The sequence below is a fragment of the Acomys russatus genome, chromosome 5 (assembly GCF_903995435.1).
Source record: "Acomys russatus chromosome 5, mAcoRus1.1, whole genome shotgun sequence".
Taxonomy (NCBI): domain Eukaryota; kingdom Metazoa; phylum Chordata; class Mammalia; order Rodentia; family Muridae; genus Acomys; species Acomys russatus.
In genome coordinates this window covers 60,444,791-60,467,231 of record NC_067141.1, presented here as the reverse complement: position 1 = coordinate 60,467,231, position 22,441 = coordinate 60,444,791, and the positions used below count along the sequence as shown (strand labels likewise).

The 22,441-nt window shown below is 49.5% G+C and overlaps 1 protein-coding gene across 1 annotated transcript in view; it reads left to right on the top strand.

The window, feature by feature from the left end:
• Slit1 (slit guidance ligand 1) overlaps positions 1-22,441 on the top strand; it is a 146,209-nt gene that overhangs the window by 103,817 nt on the left and 19,951 nt on the right. Inside the window, exons 14-25 of the mRNA XM_051146552.1 lie at positions 1,776-1,939; positions 2,575-2,598; positions 2,760-2,904; positions 3,879-3,953; positions 4,722-4,865; positions 7,570-7,713; positions 7,993-8,159; positions 11,161-11,293; positions 12,054-12,122; positions 14,321-14,392; positions 17,012-17,083; positions 17,874-17,945. Of these exons, the coding sequence (XP_051002509.1) occupies positions 1,776-1,939; positions 2,575-2,598; positions 2,760-2,904; positions 3,879-3,953; positions 4,722-4,865; positions 7,570-7,713; positions 7,993-8,159; positions 11,161-11,293; positions 12,054-12,122; positions 14,321-14,392; positions 17,012-17,083; positions 17,874-17,945 (1,281 nt within the window). The remainder of the gene's footprint in view (positions 1-1,775; positions 1,940-2,574; positions 2,599-2,759; positions 2,905-3,878; positions 3,954-4,721; positions 4,866-7,569; positions 7,714-7,992; positions 8,160-11,160; positions 11,294-12,053; positions 12,123-14,320; positions 14,393-17,011; positions 17,084-17,873; positions 17,946-22,441) is intronic.

The following is a 22,441-nucleotide window of genomic DNA, read 5'->3' as shown; positions in this document are numbered from 1 at the left end:
AAACTCCTTCTCAAAAACCTTGCATTCTGCTGCGCCTCTGAGACTGTCATGTTGGTTGGAAGGAGGTGTCTGCCTAGGTCAACAGTCCAGCACAGGCAGGGTACCAGGCCACAGATTGGGGTGAGGGGAAGCTCGTTAGCAGCCTCCAAATCCTGCCATGTTTTAAAAGGCTCAGTCTGCCCAGCAAGTCAGCATTACATCCTCTTGCCTACTGAGTGGGATGTAGGGGCAGGGGAGTGACCTAGAGATGAGAACAGCGGGCTCTCAAACAGGCAAGGGGGGAGAAAGCTGGCTCAATGCAGACCCTGCCTGGTATCCTAAGCCAGGACCGAAAGACTGGGCACAGAGGTGATGGAAGAAGAAAGGGTGTCCAAAGCCTGAACTGGGCTGGGCACAGACCCTGGGCCAGGGCCACACTTTGGCTTTGAGAACTCTGCAGGTCCCAGCAGGAGGCTGGACTGGAGCTAATAAGTATTATAGCTTGAGTGGTGGCTCTCACCTGGAGAAGTGAGCCTGCCCTGCCCCCATGGCCCTCCAGCCCTTGTTCCATATTGTATGTGCACGGTCTGGCTCAAGGATGGCAGCTGGGACAGGCGCAGGGGCTCTTCTTCCCTGGCTGTCTTTATCCTGACAGCTCTCTGCAGGACACACCCAGGAGGAGGAGCCAAGACATAGGTCTGCAGGCCTGAGCTGGAGAGATGTCTCAGTGGTTAAAACTGACTATTGCTCTCACAGAGGACTGGAGTTCAGTGTCCACCACCCCACACTGGGCAACTCGCCACCACCTCTGACCTCCTCTGGCACCTGCACATATGTGCACCTTCCCACAGACATACACATACATATAATTAAAAAGTTTATATATATATATATATATATATATATATATATATATATATATATATATATATATATGTTTTAGTTTTTCAAGACATGGTTTCTCTGTGTAGCCTTGGCTGTCCTGGACTTACTTTGTAGACCAAGCTGGCCTCAAACTCACAGTGAATTGCCTCCCAGTTAAAGGCATGCACCACCACACCCAGTGAAAATAAATCCTAAAAACAACAAACAAACAAACAAAAACACTGGTGGCTGACTTGCTGGGGCAGTAGGAATAGCAGCAGCTACTGTTGTTAGCAGCTCCCCACACCTTTACTTCATCGCCTTCTGGCAGCTGGCAGGGAACTGTCTGCCGATCTTCCCTGGGCGAGAGACTGCCAGAAACCTGTCACAGAAAGGCACTGCTGTGGCTCGGGCTGCAAATGGTGGTTCCAGGTGCAGTTGCAATGCAGACAGACCCAGCTTCCTACCCAGCCCCCATGGCTCTTTAAGATGAAAGCTATAGGAGAGAAAACCCCTGACCATGGGGAGCACCAGAGGCCAAGTCTGGCTTGATGCTCTGTCACGTTGGTTCCTTCATCAGGAAGGAGCAAGTTTGTCTGTCAGTCAGTCTGTCAGTCTGTCAGTCTGTCAGTCCCTTCTCTCCTCACTAACGCTCAAGTCAAAGGAGAGAAGGGAGAATTGGCAGGAAGGACAGAGAAGCTGGGGTGGGCGGTGAGGCCAGCTCTGTGGAGAACTGCAGGTCTCCATTAAGAGCCCTTCCTCTGTGAGGGGCTGGACAAAGACAGAGGAGTGCGCACTGATAATGCCCATGGCCAGCTCTGTCCTTCTTGAGGCCACAAGCACTGGTTCAGCCCCCAGATGGTTACGTAGCCTTGTCCAGGTATAGGTCAGCCACCCCTGGTCTCTGACAGCCCATTTGCTCCTTTGGACAGGCATCTGGCCCAGAACCCATTCATCTGTGACTGTAACCTCAAGTGGCTCGCAGACTTCTTACGTACCAACCCCATCGAGACAAGTGGGGCTCGCTGTGCCAGCCCCCGGCGCCTCGCCAACAAGCGTATTGGGCAGATCAAAAGCAAAAAGTTTCGGTGCTCAGGTAAGGGACACCTCTGTGTCTCTAATGGGCTCAAGGACTAGGAATGTGTCCCACTGGTCTTAATCAAGATGTATGTCCTCGGGCACTTAGGAGCCTGCCAGGGGTGGTGTGGGCCCTGCCTTCAACTTGGATGGGATAGTTCCTCTGTTTTGCCCCTCAGTTTACTGCAGCCTGCGGGGGAGGTAGGCTCGCTGATGCAGTGGAGGGAGAGCTACTCATCTCTCTGCTCCCAGGCCAGCTCTTCTGTGCGCCACTGTGTTCAAAGCTTAGGAAGCATCTCAGTGAGGTAGGAGAGCCTTCTGGGAGTAAGATGGCAAAGTCGCCTCAGCACATGCATCCATCCCACTTGGCATCCAGCTATGGGTAGTTTGGGTCAACTAGGTTTTGGTCCAGGAGCCTAGCGCCACACCTCCCTTAACCTTGTTCACAAGGTCAGCACAGTGCCTGCCTGTGTTATGCAAGTGACAGCTTTAGCTGGCCTGAGGACATGAGTGCTCTGGAGTAAGGCGGAGGGAGAGAGGCAGTCCCATGCAGGGTCGCAGCTGCATCCCTGGGGTGCTTTCCAAGGGGCATGGGGCTGACCTGGCCACTTCTATATTATGGTGCATTTGCTTTTTCCGCCCCCTCCCCCCCAGCCAAAGAACAGTACTTCATTCCAGGTAGGAGTGTGGGGGTGGGGTGGGGTGGGAGGGACTGAGGCCAGCTGGGGGTAGGGATGGGCATGGTGGCAGTAGAGGGAAGGCTGAGGGTGGGAGGCTTGGGAGCCTGTTGCTGCGTGGAGCCTACTCAGGCCCTCAGCTCTGCCACCCACTCACCACAGGGACAGAGGATTACCACCTGAACAGCGAGTGTACCAGTGACGTGGCCTGCCCCCACAAGTGCCGCTGTGAGGCCAGTGTGGTGGAGTGCTCCAGCCTGAAGCTCTCCAAGATCCCTGAGCGCATCCCCCAGTCCACGGCTGAGCTGTGAGCTTCTGAGCTGCCCACCCTCCTCCTGCCCTTGGCACCCACTAGCCTCCCTGGGTCTCCTCAGGGCTCCCTTTCCCAGCCGGCTGTGTGTGGGGAATCTGGGAGACACTGGTTGGAGCATGCCAGCTGACAGTTTTGGCAAGATGCAGCCCTCATCCGTGCCCGCTGCTCCTGTTTCCTTGCCTCCTTGCCTCCTTTGAAGGAGTCTTTGGCATCCAGGACTGGTCACCAGCCTGGACCGTGAGTGGCTTTCCTCAGAGATAGCTATTTAGGGAGACAGAAGTCTGTTAACTCAAGCTGGGGTTTGAGTCATCTCTTTACTGTTTTTCTTCATCTAAAAGTATGAATCTAGCCATGTGTGGTGGCACACGCCTTTAATCCCAGCACTCAGGAGGCAGAGACAGGTGGATCGCTGTGAGTTCAAGGCCAGCCTGGTCCACAAAGCGAGTCTAGAACAGCCAAGGCTACATAGAAAGACCCCGTCTCGAAAAATCAATGTGTGTGTGTGTGTGTGTGTGTGTGTGTGTGTGTGTGTGTGTGTGTAAATCTGCATGCTTGTGTCTGCAGATGAAAAATTCTACACACATTTGTCTTCTGTGTATGCACATTTTCATTACTTCTTTTTTTACACTTATTCACTGGTGTGTGTGTGTGTGCGTGTGTGTGCATTTGCATGTCATGGTGCATGTGTGATCAGAGTCCAGTTTTTGGGGGGGGGGGGTTCCACGATGTAGAAGAACATAGATCCCAAGTAGTCAGGAACTCAGGTTGACGGCAGGCATCTACCTACTAAAATATCTTGCTGGCCCTTCATTACATCTTTTAATGTTACAAACATGCCTCAGTCACACACACCCTCTTGCCCAGTGCCAGGTCCAGCTTTCCTTTGAAATGGGCTCAGTGGCCTCCTGTTTGAACCCCATAACCTGACCATATCTGTGCACATTTGTTCCATCCCTTGCCTTCCACAGACGATTGAACAACAATGAGATTTCTATCCTAGAGGCCACTGGGTTGTTTAAGAAACTCTCGCATCTGAAGAAAATGTGAGTTTCCTTTTGGTGGGAAAGTGCCTATCAAGATGCTGGCATGGGGTGGAAAGGAAAAGGCTAGAGTGTGGAGCACCCACTGGGGACAGGGGTGGGGTGCCTATGTATGGTGGGGTTCCTGTGTGTGGTGGGGTTCCTGTGTATGGTAGGGTGCCTATGTATGGTGGGGTGCCTATGTATGGTAGGGTGCCTATGTATGGTGGGGTTCCTGTGTGTGGTGGGGTTCCTGTGTGTGGTGGGGTGCCTATGTATGGTAGGGTGCCTATGTATGGTGGAGTGCCTATGTATGGTGGGGTTCCTGTGTGTGGTGGGGTTCCTGTGTGTGGTAGGGTGCCTATGTATGGTGGGGTTCCTGTGTGTGTGATGGGGTGCCTATGTATGGTGGGGTGCCTATGTATGGTGGGGTTCCTGTGTGTTGTGGGGTTCCTGTGTGTGGTGGGGTGCCTATGTATGGTGGGGTTCCTGTGTGTGGTGGGGTGCCTGTGTATGGTGGGGTTCCTGTGTGTGGTGGGGTTCCTGTGTGTGGTAGGGTGCCTATGTATGGTGGGGTTCCTGTGTGTGGTAGGGTGCCTATGTATGGTGGGGTTCCCGTGTGTGGTGGGGTGCCTATGTATGGTGGGGTTCCTGTGTGTGGTGGGGTTCCTGTGTGTGGTGGGGTGCCTATGTATGGTGGGGTGCCTATGTATGGTGGGGTTCCTGTGTATGGAGGTAATGGGTCCAGTGAGAGAGGGAGTGCAGAAGACTCACAGTCCCCTTCTCTCCCAGAAACCTGAGCAACAACAAGGTGTCAGAGATCGAAGACGGGACGTTTGAGGGTGCTGCCTCTGTCAGCGAGCTGCACCTGACCGCCAACCAGCTGGAGTCCATCAGAAGTGGCATGTTCCGTGGTCTAGACGGCCTGCGGACCCTGTGAGTGGGTGGTGCTGGGGGCACAAAGACAAGCCACAGCATGGTCGTCCCCCCCACAGCCTTGACTGGCGGGGGGTGGGGTGGTGGGACCCCTGAGGAGCCTGTCTGGTAGGACAGATGATCTCATGTTTGGTAACTGTGGTGAGGCCCATCCTCTTATCCTTGGGATGTGGACTGGCCCTTGAAGGGGCGAAGAGATCAAGGCTGTGGTCAAGGGTGCTGGGATACAGATAGCACATGCTCAGGAGTAACCAGAATAACCATAGGACAAGTGGCTGGCTGCGAGGGGACCCTGCCAAGGTGACTTGGTATGTGTAGACATCAAAGCAGAGATATCTACCATCCCTAGGAACACTGGACTCTGTGGCTCGGAGCCAGACAGGCGTTGGAAGCCTCCTGCAGGGAGCTCTGACCATCCAGGCCGTGCTGGCTCTTCAGTGTCCTGTAGAGAGGGTTACCTTCCTGTTGGCCCCACAACTGTTCCCTGTCTGTGCTGTCTAATGCAGAGCTACCTGTGGCTGTGGGACACACTTCATTTCAACTCCGTTTAGTACAAATATCTACAGATATTTATTATGGAAGTGCAGCCCTCAGAGCCACTTTCCCCAGGTTCAAGTCCCCCACACACAGCAGCCTAGTATAGCTCTGTCATCTGGTGTTTTGTAACGTGTAGAATTATTTGGCGTGCCTGTGGAGTTTTATGAAAAGGGGGGGGGGGGTCCAATCAGGCACTGTACTGCAACTCAATCGTTCCCTGTAAGCGGAGCGTGGCCATGTTTCCAGACTGCTCCTGCTTAGCTAGTCCCCTCCCCCCCCTTACATCTACCCAGTTCCCTTTGGGTCCTGGGGGAGATCTAGCCAGTCATTTATGTTCCTTCTGAGGAAGACTCAGAGACGGGACGAGGGACGTGGAAAGGGTCAGTGTAGGGACAGAAGCAGTGAAACCCCAGCAGGGACTGTGAAACATCTAGAACCTCAGTGCTATCTGCAGGTGACCAGCGTCACTGTAGGTGTTGGTAGCAGCTCTTCTCAAGCCTTATCTGCATTCATCCTTATACCTTACGAGCATAATACACACATGCACATACATGTGCAGACACACAGTCACTACAGATAGACCTGTGTAACCATCATCACAGTCTATGTCATAAACACATCCAGTTTCTTCAAAATTTATCACTGTCTTCATTATTATTATTATTATTATTATTATTATTATTATTATTATTATTAATCTCTTTGAGTTTGAGGCCATCCTGATCTCCAGAGTGAGTCCAGGACAGCTAGGGCTACATAGAGAAACCCTGTCTCAAAAACAAAACAAAACACATCTAATCAGGGGACAAGAGAGATAGCTTAGTGGTTAAAAGCACATATTGCTCTCGCAGAGGACCAGGGTTTGAGTCCCAGTGCCCGCCACCCATGATAGCTCAAGCCACCTGTAACTGCAGTTCTGGGGCATCCAACACCCTCTTCTGGCCTCTGTGGGCAGTTGCACACTTGTGGTGCAAATAAATTTGTGCAGGCAAACACACATAATTTCTAGGAAAGATTATCTAACATAAGATACAACTCCTAGGCAAAATCTTAAGCACATAATATGGTATTGTTTGCTGATGGCGCTGCACTGCACTAGAATTTTAGGCACTATTTATTCTGTGTAACTGATACATATCATGACATATATATAATATTATAAAACACACATATATGTTTATATACATAAAATATATGTATGTGCTATAATATAATATAATATAATATATAATATATATAACTTCCTTCTCCTTGTCTTTCTCTTATTCTTTAAACAGGGTCTCCCCATGTAGCACAGGTTCATCTTGAGTTTATGATCCTCTTGCCTCAGTCTCCCTAGTTCTGTGATTACAGACTTAATGCCACCATCCCCAGCTCCCAGATGTATTTTAATAGAACGCTGTAACAAATTTTGTTTAGTAACTTGCATTTTCCTTCAATGTGGATGCTTTCATATATCCTAGTTTCTTTAAAACACAGATATATGTAATTACTAGACACTCAGGCAGTTTCAAAGTCTGCATTTTGAGGAATGCTGTGGTGATCTCCGTCATTCCAAGTTCTGTGCACACCCATGAGTACTCACGCGATGGCGTCCTGAAAGTGGACCAGCCAGTGGAAGCAGAGAAAGCCTCAGCAAACACTTCCAGAGAGGGCCTCCTCTGTTGTCTTGCCAACCACATGCAGAAGTGCCCATCTTCCCACTCTGGCCTACGCTGGCATTATGATGATCACGTTTTAATTTCTTCTCCAATTTGACAGGCAGAAACTGAGCATGACTCAGGTGTCCTTGATTGCTGGCTAATCAATCTGACATGTTCCATGCATGCTCACAGTCCACTTAAATGTCCCTTGGAGTCGCCTGCCCTGTGCTGGCCTTGGTTTCTACTTTCATCTTTTGGTTGGGGTGGGAATTAAAGGGGTCCTGGAGGGTGAGTAGTGGGGGCAATGCATTGTTCCAGATAGAGAAGAGGAAGAAAGACATCCTAACAGGACCAGGTGTGGCTGTCCACTGACCATAGGGGTCCTAGCAGGTGCCAGTCTGAGAAAATGGCCTGGGCTATTTGGAAGCCATTAATGGTTTTTAGATCGGACGGTGGCTTCCAAGCTGTTGAGGCAGACTGCAGCAGGTCATCGGGGTGTTCTGCCTCCTCTCTCATCACCCCAGGATGCTGAGGAACAACCGCATCAGCTGCATCCACAATGACAGCTTCACGGGGCTGCGCAATGTGCGGCTCCTGTCGCTTTACGACAATCACATCACCACCATCTCCCCAGGAGCCTTCGACACACTCCAGGCCCTGTCCACGCTGTAAGTCTCAGCCTTGGCAAGCTGACGGCTTGGGCGGGCACACTTCTTGGGTCTTACTTTTGAAGGTCGCCCTTGGGGGAAGCAAGGTTCCTTCTGGTTCCTTCCGATGCTAGTTCTGTCTCTGGTCCTAGAAGTTGGTCAGTTAGAAGATTACAGCTGTCTGTGCAGGGGCATCAGATGGCTGTGTGGCCAGGAGAGGACCCTGCGGGCAGGCAGGCAGGGGGGGGTGTTGGGGGGATTGGAGAGTGCCTTCAGGACCACATTTCCTGCCCCTTTCAGAAACCTCCTGGCCAACCCATTCAACTGCAATTGCCCGCTGGCCTGGCTAGGTGACTGGCTTCGGAAGAGGAAAATTGTGACAGGGAACCCACGCTGTCAGAACCCAGACTTCCTGCGGCAGATACCCCTGCAGGACGTGGCCTTCCCTGACTTCAGGTGTGAGGAAGGTAACTTGTGGGCCGTGCACCATGGAGAGGATGGGGCCAGCCAGAGAGGCTGGGCAGGCAGCACCTGACTGGGCCCTGGGGGAGAGAGAACAGGAGACACTCTTGCCTGAAGCTGCCTCTGTGTAATGTGTGTGTGTGTGTGTGTGTGTGTGTGTGTGTGTGTGTGTGTGTGTGTGTGTGTGTTTAAAACATGGACAGAGGAAAGAAATAAACATGGCCCCTTATTCCATCACAGAGAGAAAAATATAATAGCTCCCCAGTACTTTTTCCTTATGGAATTTTTTTAACCTAGAGACTAGCTCCAGGCTCCTGGGCCACCATGTCTTTCACACTCAGGAGCCTCCAGAGTCCCATTCCCCACTTATGGGAGGCTTGTACACGCCAGTGTCCTGTTCCTCTGAGCCCTGGACTCTGTACTGACTTGCCCTTCTAGCCGGATGTAGCTTTTCCTTCAGTTCTTTCCAAGCGTCATACACTGAGGTTCCCATTGGAAGCAGACTTTTCCTGGGGTAACAGAGCAAGTATGCACCCCAGCTGTCCATGATCTTAAATGTCTCTCAGCACGTCCTGCTGCCACAGGACTCTTTCCCAGGCTGATGTTAGCTCTCAAGCCCCTCTGCTGCTGAACATTAGACACCTGTCCCTGCTCCCCATGTCCTTGCCCCTCCTGCCATTCCACAGCATACCCCTGCTCTGAAATCACCCTAGCCAGGCCATGTGGAGGTGAGGGAGAGATGGGGGATAGGCAACATTTATGCCAAGAAAGACAACTAAGGTGTTTTTCTAAAGAAAAATCAGTGGATTTTTCTAAGAACAATTTTGTTTCCTGATTTTAAAATTAAAAAAAAAAAAAAAAAAAAAGTGGGGCTAGAGAGATGGCCCAGTGGTTAAGAGCACTGTCTGCTCTTCCAGAGGTCCTGAGTTTAGTTCCCAGTAACCACATGGTGACTCACAATCATCTATAATGTGATCTGGTGCCCCCTTCTGGCATGCAGGTGTACATGGAGACAGAGCACTCACATACACAAAACTTTAAAAAAAAAAAAAAAAAAAAAAAATCGCCCACATGGTGGCACATGCATTTAATTCCAGCACTCAGGAGGCAGAGGCAGGTGGATCACTGTGAGTTCGAGGCCAGCCTGGTCTACAAAGCAAGTGCAGGACAGCCAAGATAACACAGAGAAACCCTGTCTTGAAAGAGCCCTTTGTGTGTCTACCTTTCTTATAATGGGGTGCAGCAGTCAATGATCAGAGAGCTAGGCATGGGACTGTGAAGACTGAGACAGGAGAATTAAGAGTTCAGGGCTCCATAGCAAGACCCTGCCCCCTACCAAAAAAAAAAAAAAAAAAAAAAAAAAAGAAAAGAAAGAAAGAAAGAAAAAAGAAAAGGAAAGAAAGGCCACCATCTAATTCCCCTTTGTTATACTGTTCACACATACAGTTTACGGTGCTACAGCACCTTGACCGTATTTCCTTGACTGGTCTTTGGAAACATTGTTTTACTTAAGAAACAGTATGGGGTTGAGGACATGGATGAGTTGATAAAGTACTTGCCTTGCAAACATGAAGACCTGGCTTTCATCTCCAGAACCCATGTTTTAAAAAATATGATAGCCGTGTACGGTAGTGTGTGTTTGTAATACCAGTGCTGGGGAGGGAGAGGAGGCGGGGCCTGGAAGGTAGGGGGGACTGTCCAGGAAAGCTCCAGGAATGATATCCAAGGTCATCCTCTGACCTCCACATGCATGACACCACCCCACCCCCGTCCCAGCCGCGTGCATGCACACATGTACTCAATAATCTCTTTTTCTTATAAAGACAATATACCATTATTTCTTCAAAACAGAAAGGTTAATCCAGGAGATAGAAAACTCCTCCACACACCTCCTCCCCATCCCAGATCCCCAGCACTGGGCCGCCTCTGCAGACAGATGGACTGTGGTGCAGTTTTCCAAATCCCCACCGTCCCCACCCCCAAATCCTTTCATCACAAACAGTCCTATTCTAGAGGGCAGCACTGAGCCAGCCCCTGTGGCTTGGCATCTAGCAAACTTCCCCAGTGACGATTTTACATCGCGCTGCCAGATACCCCAACATAGATAGCCCCTTCTGGACAAATGTGATGCTCCCTTTGGAACAACTTCCTAGGAGGGAAAAGATGGGAACATTTCTTTGAGCTTTTGCTGCTATGAGACAGTGGGCCCAAAGGCCAGAAGAGCTTCCAGAGGTTCTGCCTGCAGCCCTGGCCCAGTGCTGCCTTCAAGGCCAGGGGCCTTTGCACAGTCACTTAACCACCCCGAGATTGGATCCATCATCTCTAAAAGGGGTCCATTGTAGCATATCTACTTGGGGATGTCTTGAGGATTCAAGAAGTGTCTGAATAACCTATAACCAAATCTCTGTGGGCAGAGTGTACATGCCGACTCTGTGGTCTCAGCAGCTCTGACCGTTGGCTCCTGCACCCCATCATAAGAAAGGTAGACACACAGAGGGCTCTTTGCCTAAGAAACACATGATGCATGAAGGGGTCATTGGTCTTCACCATCCAGGCCGAGGTCTCAGCCCCAAGATGCCTCATCAGCTTGAGGTCAAGTCGTTCACCCTGTCTCAATCTCAGTGAAATAGAAAACTATCCTCCCATGTCATCCATTGATGCCTGGGAGAGATGGGCTTCACCAGTGCAGCCCAGGAGGTGACTTTTGGCAGCACCCTTTGCTGTCAGCTTGACACAGTATCAGGCAATATCAGGTGCTCAGGAAGTGGCAGCCGTTTCCTCTTGGGCCTGAGGCAGGAAAGGGTACCTCAGATCTGCTTTAATCTGGAAATTGCTCCACAAGTCTTTGCTCCTGTTGGTGTTAGCCAGTGATATGTGGTAAAAAAGAGGCTTAGGCGATGGCCGAGGCACTGTCAGAGAAGAGCTGCTCCAATGATGGGGTCCCAAGAGACTTGTCCAGTGAAACCAGGCCCCTGACTGACCAGGATGTCACACCTTCCTCTTTAGGCCAGGAGGAGGTGGGCTGCCTGCCCCGCCCACAGTGCCCCCAGGAGTGCGCCTGCCTGGACACGGTGGTCCGGTGCAGCAACAAGCACCTCCAGGCTCTACCCAAGGGCATCCCCAAGAACGTCACAGAACTGTGAGTAGCCCCGGCTTGAGAGCTGTTGGTCTGTGAGACTGGACCAGTAAGGAAGGTTAGCCCAGAAGGGCTCCAGGAGAGCGGCAACCTTTCTCTAGTCCAGAGGTTCTCAACCCTCCTAGTGCTGCACCCTTTTCATACAGCTCCTCATGTGGTGGCGACCCCCAAGCATAAAATTACTTTGTTGCTACTTCGTAACTGTAATTTTGCTATTTTACTGCTATGAATTGTAATACAAATATTTGACATGAAGAATATCTATCCGCTATGCAACCCACAGGTTGAGAACTACTGCTCTTCTCTATAGTTATTTTATGACAAAGTCATAGTAAGGGCTCTGCTTTCGAAATAAAGTATAACATTACTTTCCCCCACTTCATAATGTTTGTCGGGGAGATGTTAGCGTCTATAGACACTACGTTCTTCACCAGGATCAACTCTGGTCTCCACAACAAATCCTTTTTTAGTTGGCGATGTTCCCCCTTTTGTCCCACCACAAGCAGCACCAACTTGAACATGCCTCTAGTGAAATGTAGCACTGGCTGAATAGAACTCTTGCTGCCGAGTGGCCTCTCAGGAAAAGCTGCGTCTTCTCACCCCTGTACCCGCTGGGTGTGAAGGTGGCCTGGCCTTCACCTCCCCTGCACCAACATTCAGCGTTGTGCTGCCCAGGTTCACAGCTCACGGTGTCTGAGCTCCTGGGTGCCCGTGGATGTAAACATATGTGACACGTGCTCACAATGTTGTGTTCTCTTCCTAGCTATCTGGATGGGAACCAGTTCACATTGGTTCCAGAACAGCTGTCCAACTTCAAGTATCTGCAGCTTGTGTGAGTATCCAGGTTTCTTGAGGCTCCAGGCCTGCCTTTGAGGCCAGGAGGACCGCTGGCCCCATAGCTCCCTCCACCTTTCCAGGGATCTCCCATTTGTGGACAGAGGCTGCTAATGAATCCAGCCTGCTCTCCCATTCCTTCTTCAGGGAACACCTATGCCCGGGATCTGTTTTGCCATCTGGTGGCCAAATCTAGGAATTGCATCTTTTCTAACCCGCATGGACCGGGGCCTGCTGCTCTGCCCAGGTCATCTCCCCAAACCTCCCAGTAGGCTGATAATAATTGCTGCCCTGTGTGGTCCCTGCAAGGAATGATGTTGAGTTTCTCAGTTCAATCCTTGTCCCCAGATAAAATATGAAACAAGGCAGTTACGAGTCCACATACTATTTTTCTTAGAGAAAACAAAACCAAAAAACCAACGTCTCCAACCTCCCCCCGCAGCCCCGCTGCTATTACTGCCTTCCACCCTTTCTGCCCCTGGCTAATAAGGTCAGCTCCTCTTAGCTCTCCAGTGTAATTAGCACGTCACTTCAACTGTTTATTGTCTGTGTCGTAGGCAGAGTCCATTAGAAAAGCCCAGAGAACATTCATTATAATGGGGCTTGACGCAGACTCTGGCCAGTGAGTCAATGTCAGTCTGAGAACTGCTTTTAATGAGTTTTGATGTCAACTGAGAACTGTTGTTAGTGGGTTTGTTCTTAGACTAGGAGCGAGGATAGAGGTTAGCATGCTGTTTCCTTCACTGAGAAACCTTTGCTATGAAAACAGTGTAGCCGTAGGCTGGTGACATTCAGTTCAAGGCCTGGCCACTTTGCACAGCACTGGCGTACAGCTTTGTGATGCTCCAATTCACCTGTCTTTGGTCAATGACCAATGTGCTTTGACCATTTCCATGGATTTGGGGGTTGAAATTGTGGCTGGTGTCAGGGAAGGAGCCTCTACTCTATAAGCTCCCCAACCTTCCTTGTGGCCTGGCCTCGGCTAGTGGCCCAGATATACATGAAGAAGGAAGGACAGATGGACAGGGCAGGAATGCCAAGCTCGCTCTTCCTCTTAGGCTGCCCCTCCAGCATGACAGACTCCACCTCCCCATCACAAGGAAGGAAGTGGGCATCTAGCAATAGGCAGGAGAGCAGGGATTCGGTTAGAGCTGTGGTTCTCCACCTTCTGGACTCTGCGACCCTTTAATACAGTTCCTCATGTTGTGGTGGCCCCCAGGCATAAAATTAATTTAGTTGATACTTCATAAGTACTTTCACAACTGTTACACATGTTAATGTGTATCTGATATGCAGGATCTCTGATATGTGACCTCCCCCTCCCCCCACCCCCACCCCCGCCAAGGAGGTCCTGACAAACAGGTTGAAAGCCGCTGTGTTAGAGGAAGGCTCACTGGGTGCTGAAGGAAAATCACACTGTTAATACTTTTTCAGAGCCAAGAGCTGCATACAGTAGGTGTAGCAGGCAGATCAGGAGGCCCCAAGGTCATGGATTTCCCTTGCATGGTCTAGGGAGGGTATAGGAAGAGGTCAGGGACTCCCTAAGTTGAAGGGTGCAGTAAGGTCCAAGGCAGGCCGCTGCAGATGACGGCTTGGATGGAGGAAAGGGTGGGATGAATCTAGGGTGGGAGCTGGCGAGAGGAGGGTCTCAGGAAACCATCTGCGGATGCCAGCTTAACATAGGCAGGAATTTAGTAAGGGGGACAGATGTGAAAAGCAATCGGGGCCAGGCCACGAAACCAGGGGTGGAAGGCAGCAGCAGTGCCAGTTCCAGGATGCAGAACTGTAGAAGCATTGGGTGGAGGGCCACTGAGTGTCCAAGGGCACCAGGTGGAATTCACTTTTGCAGAACAGGCTGCGGCCCTAGGGACCTCCCTGAGGCTACCCAGAGTGGACTGAGAGGTGCAAGCCTGGGACCTTCCCATCCTGAGACATGTGCCTACCAGGGAGTAGAAGATGGGGGCCCAGGGGAGGAGGACACAGGCATAGCCAGGGGAAGGGAGGAGGAGTGGGACAGAGGGAGCTCATTAGTCAGTTGCAAATCCAGTGTGCCCCCACATCCTCACCAGAGAGGGGAGCTTTGCCCTCCCTGCAGGGGGAAGGGCCAGAAGCAGGTTGGGGAGAGGGGATGCTCTGGAAGGCGTCCAGGGCAAAGCCTTCCTTCTTTCCAAACATTGATGCTCTTGCTTTTTCCAGGGACCTGAGCAACAACAAGATCAGTTCCTTAAGCAACTCTTCCTTCACCAACATGAGCCAGCTGACCACTCTGTGAGTCCCGTCAGGGCCGGGAGGGCACGTGGGATATGGCGTCAGTCTTCGGTGCAGACATCCTTTCTTACCAGAGAGGGGCCTGGGAGCCACAGACTAGAAAACGCCCCACCCACCTCTTCTCAGCTTTTTGACCATGATCAAATGTAAAAAACAAAACAACTCTTACTGTGAGATACAACACACATATGGGAAAGTGCAAGGAATCCAACTGTCTTATTTACCGCCTCACCATAAAGCTAGCACTTATTGTTCTAGTTTGCTTTTGTTTTTATGACAAAACACATGACCAAAAGCAACTCAGGGGAGCAAAGGGCTTCTTCTTTCATATTACGTTTCCAGGCAACAGTCCATCACTGAGGTAAGTGAGAGCAGGAACTCAAGGTAGGAACCTGGAGGCACGAGCTGACGCAGAGGCCGTGGGGAAAGGCTGCTGCTGGCTTGCTCCTCATGTTCACATCCAGCTACATCCACCCCTCCCCCTTTTTAAATTCTCGTTGCATTCTTTATTAAAATATTTTATTTAGTTTTTAAATTTTATGTTCATGTGTTGGTATAGGGGTGTCAGATCTTGGAGTTACAGACAGTTGTGAACTGCCATGTGGGTGCCAGGAATTGAGGCAGGGTCCTTTGGAAGAGCAGACAGTGCTCTTAACCACTGAGCCATCTCTCCAACCCCAGCTGTCCCTTTCTTACACCTCCCAGAACTATCCATTCAGGAGTGGTGCTCTCCACAGCCAGCCGGGTTCGTGCATATTAACCACTAGCCAAGATGCTCCCTAGGCTTGCCCACACGCCAATCTGACGGAGGCGTTTTTCTACACTGAGGTTCTTTCTCCCATAACCCTAGCTGTGTCAAGTTGACAAAAACCTAAGCAGTCCACACACAGACACTTAAGCCAAAAATGAAATATTAGCAGTCCAAAGCCCCCTTAAGTCCCTTTCTGGCCCTTTCCCTCCCTCACGAGGCAGCTTCTGTCCTCATCGACAGTGGCTGATTCTTCGATTTTCTCTGCAGTATTTTCATCTGTGCATGGATTTCTAAACAACACTCTTTAATGGTGCTCAGTTCAAACCCACATGGACTGCATTATTTGGGAGAGACGTTTATGTTTGGCTTGTCCTGCTTAGTATGTTCTGCTTACTATGTTCCTGTGTAGGCAATTTGGGCTCTAGCTGTGTTCATGGCTGTGTATTGTTCCCTATAAGCCTGTACTGCACTTTCCTTATCCACGCTACTATTGATGGGCGTGAAGGTTGTGTTAGGCTTGGAGTGTTGTGAGAACAGACCCTCTGAAGATGTGCCTGTGTCCTAAGACACCCCATGCTGGCTATTATAATATCCCAGGCTGTTGGTCACAGGCGTTACCTGCCTGGTGGCTAAGAGTACATCTCATTCTTTTCCCTTCTCCTTGACTTACAAACCATAGAGCAAGACCTGAGGCTTTCCCCTATATGTGGCTCAGATCAAACCTGAGGGCCAGTAGGTACCCAGGAAAAGGCCTGGCTTAGCCAGCCTTTAAGGCCAGAGTATGAGCAGGGGTCAGGAAGGACCTGTCTGGGTGTCCCACTTGCATCTGTGAGTCAGCTTGTCGCCATTTCCCATCTTTGTGACAATCTGGAAGTTTGCCCACTCTTCCATGAAAAGTCTTTAACTGTGAATAGGCTCAGTGGGCCTGGCTGTGGAGGCCACCTCCACCCAGAGTGGTGTTTCAAGCCCTAGGTTCTGAGCACCAGGGACATTTTGCAACATTGGAAGGTGTGTCCTTGTTACACCTTGGAGGGAGAATGCTGCTAGCATGGAGTGAGCAGAGACCAAGGAGGCTACAAGCCTCCCTCAGCACCCAGGACAGCCCCACACCCCTAGCAATGCCAACAGTGCAGAGCTTTGACAAACTCGGGACCAAGTGATCTTGGTGTTCTTTCCTCTGCTGTGGACAGTTTGCCTCACTTGGATTTCTAAAAAATAGTTCTATATAGGTATAATTAATATACAACAAACATCCCTTCTTAAGGCACAGAAACTGATAGCCAGTGGTGATGACGCACTTCCATAATCCCAGCACTGAGGCAGGAAGATTGCCACAAGTTCAAGGCTAGCCAGGACTACATAGTAAGACTCTGTCTCAAAAAAGCGTGTAGATTTTGGCCACTTTTTACACAATCACAGCACCAGGAGATGCTCACCACAGCCTGAAGCTCTGCGTCCCCTCCCTTCCTTAGCTGGCCCCAGGCCTGTGTGTTCAGAGTTTCATATAAACAGACCCACTTTGTTTGGTGAATGAGCACACTTGCTCCAAGATCCTTCCCTTGTGCTGCCAATGGCACCCTATCCAGTCTGCGTGTCTATCACAGGACCGGTCCCCTCCACTGATCTGCCTCTCTCCTCCTGGTGGCCTCATTTATTTAGAATCTTTTGAGATAGTGGGTTAGCACACAGCCTCTAAAAACACAACACACACACACACACACACACACACACACAAAACCTGTTAACTAACTTGATAACATGACCCTGCGGTGGGAGTGGCCTCCAAGTCTCAGTTTGCTCACCTATAGGATAGAGTGGGAATGGTCCCTCATGTCTGCCATAACCTCCTCCCTCCTTCCTTCCTGCAGGATCCTCAGCTACAATGCCCTCCAGTGCATCCCTCCTCTGGCCTTCCAGGGGCTCCGTTCCCTGCGCCTGCTGTAAGTACCTTCCAACTCATTCTTCTAGGAGATCTACCCCCAAGCCCTACCCACTCCACCTTCCTAGTAAGCAGAAACGTTCCCAGGTCTGGGGTCCTGGCAGGGACAACGCTATATTCAATGATGGGAGCCCAGAACTCTCTCATTCACACCTTTACAGAAGCCAAGTTATGAATGCGAGATAATCAAAATGAAGAGGTGACCATCACTCCAATTTGAATTTGTGTATATGTTTATGATAGGGGAGGGGTTCCCAAGATAAAGCAGTCCTTTATTTGCACAAGGGACTTCGTTTCAGAATTAAAATGTTTGTTTCCAGCCATCTGGAACCTTTTCTACAGGTTTTCAGTGATAATTTGACCAAAACGTTCTTGTGTGTTTTTTATGGTGGCTCCTGACCCCGTCAGAACCAAAATGGCATCCCTCTGGTCCTAACTTATGGCTGCCTATGTTCATCTCCTTACCAATAGCCTACTCTCTGCCTCTGTCTCCTGGCTAAGAGGGAGGGCCTGTGTGCCTGCGTGTCTTATTTATGATATAAACTCAGTGCTTGGGTTGTCTAGATGGCAAGATGAGAGTCTTTCCTAAGTACCAGGGCACAGTACAGCCTACATGGCCTCTAAGTGCTCCTGTTTCTTCCAGGGACCAGTGGGTCAGGGTTGCTGGGCTGGGGACTGTCTCTCCACTAGCAGATACCCTGGTGTGCCCATTCAACAAGGGCCTGGATGCTCCTCTATCTGGCATCCCACCCTATCCCAGACTAGCCCCCAGTAGCCTCTTCTCTTCTCAGGTCTTTGCATGGCAATGATGTCTCCACCCTCCAAGAGGGCATCTTTGCAGACGTGACATCTCTCTCTCACCTGTAAGTAATGCTGGCCCCAATTCTCTGAGCCCCATTGAATTTAAACAAAACTCGGAGTCTGAGGGAGACCCAGCCCCTCAAACCATCAGAATATTCTGTCTTTGTCCTGATATTGAGTTTGTGAGCTCTCCCCAGGCACCTTCTTGTGAGGGAGAGCAGGCCATTAGCAGATGGTAGCAAACATTTATTGATTGCTGGACCTGTCACGTGCCGGTGGAACCACCCCATAATGATCCCACAACACAGGCAGAGTTTCCTTGCTTTACCCAAATGAGCGAGAGCTAAGGAATGGGAGATGTCTGCGTGAAGCTGCCCAGCTAGTGAGGTCGTGCCTCCTGCTCCAGTGCCTATGTGCTTAGACAACCCCATATCACAGTCCTCGCCTCACTCTGTGGGGATGAACACCTGAAATATATCTCCCAAAGAGGCAGAGCAGCACAGAGTTGACTCCCAGGCCTGGCAGCTGGCAGCTGGCAGGTCCATGGTGACTCTTTAAAAGCATAGGCCAGGGCTGTGGAGATGGCTCAGCAAAACACTTGCCATGAAAACATGAGGACCTCAGTTTGACTGCCTCCCCACCAGAACCCACTTAAAAAGCTGGGCATGGTAACATGTACTTGTAATTCTAGAGCTGGGAGTCAGAGACAGGCATATCCCTGGGGCTCAGTGGCTAACTGGCCAGCCTTGCCTACTTGGTGAATTCCGGGCCAGTGAGAGATCCTGCCTCAAAGGGAAAGTGTGTGGGACCTGAGAAACAACACACAAGGGTGTCTTCTGGCCTCTATGCGCATGCACACACATGCAGAGATGTGCACACAAACACTCACAGACACACATGCGCGTGTGCGCACACACACGCGCGCGCGCGCACACACACACACACACACACACACACACACACACACACACACAAGGAATTAATATCTTAGAGTATAGTGTTTCTGTTTGGAGTGATGCAAACACTTTGGAAGTGGGTAGTGAAGATGGTTGCTCAGGGCTGGGAATATAGTCAGCATTTCTGACTTGTACACTGAATATGATAAAAAAAAAAAGGACCAAGTGTTTATTTTTATGTATTGTATATTAAAAATGAAGAGAGTCACAAGGGGGGAGCACAAGCCTGTAATCCCATCACTCAGGGAGTCAGAGGCAAGCAGGTTTCTGTAAGTTTGGGCTAGCCTAGTCTACTAGTCCAGGACAGCCAAGGATACACAGAAAATCCCTGTCTCAACAAAATAAAATAAAACAACAAAATAATGAAGATAGAGATAAGCTCAGGGCTGAGGCAGGGTTGGTACTCTTGGTGTGGCATGCACATAGACTGTGACCACATGGACTGTGGCTGGATTGCTTTGGCTCTTTATCTCTGGGCCTACTCCACACTGAGGGCCTGAGGGGGCAGACATACTTTAGATCAGAGAGCCTTGGGGTTGGCAGCGTTTCTCTCGATGTTCAGTCAACCATCTTAGAAGTCCTCGGTGCTGCAAATTGTCTTTTCCATATTTTAATCTACAAAGCCAGAGTGATCTTAAAACAGGTAATGCCTTCATGCATCATATATGTCTATATTTTAGGAAGCTTTTACTATATTAGGTTTCCGTACGGCCTCTCAAATGGCCCGTAATTTTATCTGTCTCTCCCTTTTTTCCCCCCGTATTCCTTCCCATTCTCTGTTTTCCTCCCTATCCCAACTTGATTCTCCTGTTCCAGTCTCTCTCCTTCATTCATCACAGTCTATTCTGTTTTTGTTTCCTAGGGAGATCAATCTGTCCCCTCCTAGTCCCTTACATTATCTGTAACCAATGTGGTTCTGTGAGTTGTAACTTGTTTATTATTGACCTAACAGCTAATAGCCACATATAAGAGACTGTCTTGCTGGGTCTGGGTCACCTCACTCAGGATGATTTTTTTTTTTCTAGTTCCATCCATTTACCCATGAATTTCGTAATTCTATTTCATTCTTTTAAATAGCCGAGTAATACATCATTGTGTAAATATGTCACATTTTCTCTATCCATTCATCTGTTGAGGGACCATCTAGACTGTTCCCAGTTTCTGGCTGTTATAGAGCAGCAATGTACATAGTTGAGTAAGAGTCCTTGTCGTAAGAAGAAACATCCTTTGCTTAGCTGGATCTTGAGGTAGATCAATTTCCATCTTTTTGAAGAACCACCATATTGATTTCCACAGTGGTTGTAAAGTTTGCACTCCCACCAGCAGTGCTCCCCTTGCTCTGCATCCTCGCTAGCATGAGCTGTCAGTTGTTTTATTGATCTTAGCTATAATTCTGACAGGTGGTGTAAGATGGAATCTCAAAGTAGTTTTGATTTGCATTTCCCTGATGGATAAGCACGTTTAACATATCTCTAAGTGTTTCTCAATCATTTGTGATTCCTCTATTGAGAATTCTCTGTTTAAATCTGTACTCCATTTTCCCATTCTGTAGGCTGTTGCTTTCTCTGAATGAGTGTTCTTTGACTTACAGAAGTTTTTCATAGGTCCCATTTATTAGTTGCTGATCTTAGTGCCTGTGCTAATGGTGTTCCATTCAGGAAGTCTTTCCCCGTGCCTGTCAACTAAAGGCTGTTCCCCACTTTCTCTTCCAAGTTTAGACAGCACATGTTCTAAACAAACAAACACACAGACAAACCCAAAGCTGTAAAAACCAAGCTAGATTCCAGAGCTGTCTTTGGGAAAACAGTGACATCAAATCGGAGACCAGATCTATTCCATTAAAAAAAAAATCAGATAAGATCACCATCCGTTAGCTACCCATCCACTAATGTTACCATAGCAACATACCTGAGACGGTCAACTTCAAAAGAAGAAACACTTAATTTTGCCTCACAACCTCAGAGACTTCAGTCCATAGGTGGTGAGCCGTGCCGCTTTGGGGCCTGTGGTAAGGCTGCACGTGATGGTGGGAACATGTGGTCAGGAAGTTGCTGACCTCATGACCTTTGGGAAGAAAGGAAACGCCAGGGTTTGATATTGCCTTGAAGGGTACATCCCCAGTGATCTGCCTTCCACCAGACCCCACTGCCGAAAGGTTCTACTGACTCTCACGGAGCCAAGGGCTGGGGTCTAAGAGCTTAGCATGTGTGCTTTGAGAGGATATTCAAGACCCAAACCATAGCATTCCCTCCCATTTGCCCATCAGCAGATATGTACCAGCTCAGGTGTCTAACCTGCAGCCCAGTGTCAAAAGGTTACGTGTCCCTGTTAGAGCTCATGGCTACAGTTCCTGAATGTTGTCCTTCATTATTAGAGCCCTGCATTTTGCTGCCTTTATTCTGCTAGAGACTAGAAGGCTCTATTTCCATGTTCATTGAGAAGTGGGTGTGAAAACTCAGTAGAAACAATTAATTACAGCACTCCATGCCTGTATGATAGAAGTGTAAGTAGTTAATGACAAATATGGCACTGTAATTTATTATTTGATGACACACAGAATAACTAATGTGATACAGATATAAACATAAAAATCGGTGGGGCCATGTATAATAGTGTACACCTGTAATCCCATCTCTGGGGAAGACGGCAAGTTATAGGGCAGCCCGAGCTACCTAATGTGACCTTGCCCCAGTGGAAGGAAGGAAGGAAGGTGAGCAGATAGACCAAAAGGGAATATACTCAAATTCTATTTCAGGGTGGATGATACTCTTCTTCCGGCATTCCTTCGCGCTGAGGGTTTGTGCCCTTCTCATGTGTTTGGCAGGCCTCACTCAGTTAATGCTGACTGACTCAGCCAGCATTTTTGGCATTATCTAGTGTCTGGTCCGGCTCCGCAGTTAGTGCTTCTCTCCTCAAGGAACCACCTTTGCAGCCTCTGGAGCCAGAGGATGAGGACAGCACTGTGCACACACACACCCATGAGTAGGCTGGGCAGGGTTTGAGAAGTATTCTGGCTTCAGACAGAAGAGGCTGTTTCAGGCGAGGCTCCATTAATAGAAGCTGGCGCTGCTTGGCATGCACAGGACCAGACAGCTACTGTTTCAATGTGCCCAAGTTACACCAAAGACCAACAACATGGGGCTATTTATGATCTCGCTGGGATGTGTTCCCAACCCACAGTCCTTTGGGGTTGAAGAGGGCCTGGCTGCTGCCCTCTACAACCGTGTCTCCTCGGCCCCACCTGTTCTCCATCCCTCACTGAATTCTCAGTTGTCTTTCCTTTTTAAAAATGTTAACTAGCTAGCTAGTGTTTTGAGATTGGGTCATATTACACAGCCAAACTGACCTGAAATTCATGGTTGTCCTGCCTCAGCCTCAGCCTCTTGAATCTTTTTTTTTTTTTTTTTTTAAAGGTTTTGATTAAAATGCGTAAGTTGTGCTGGGCATGGTGGCGCTCGCCTTTAATCCCAGCACTCAGTAGGCAGAAGCAGGTGGATCTCTGAGTTTGAGTCCAGCTTGGTCTGCAGAGTGAGTTCCAGGACATTCAGGGCCACACAGAGAAACCCTGCCTCAAATAACTAAAAAGGAAAGCAGAAAAAAAA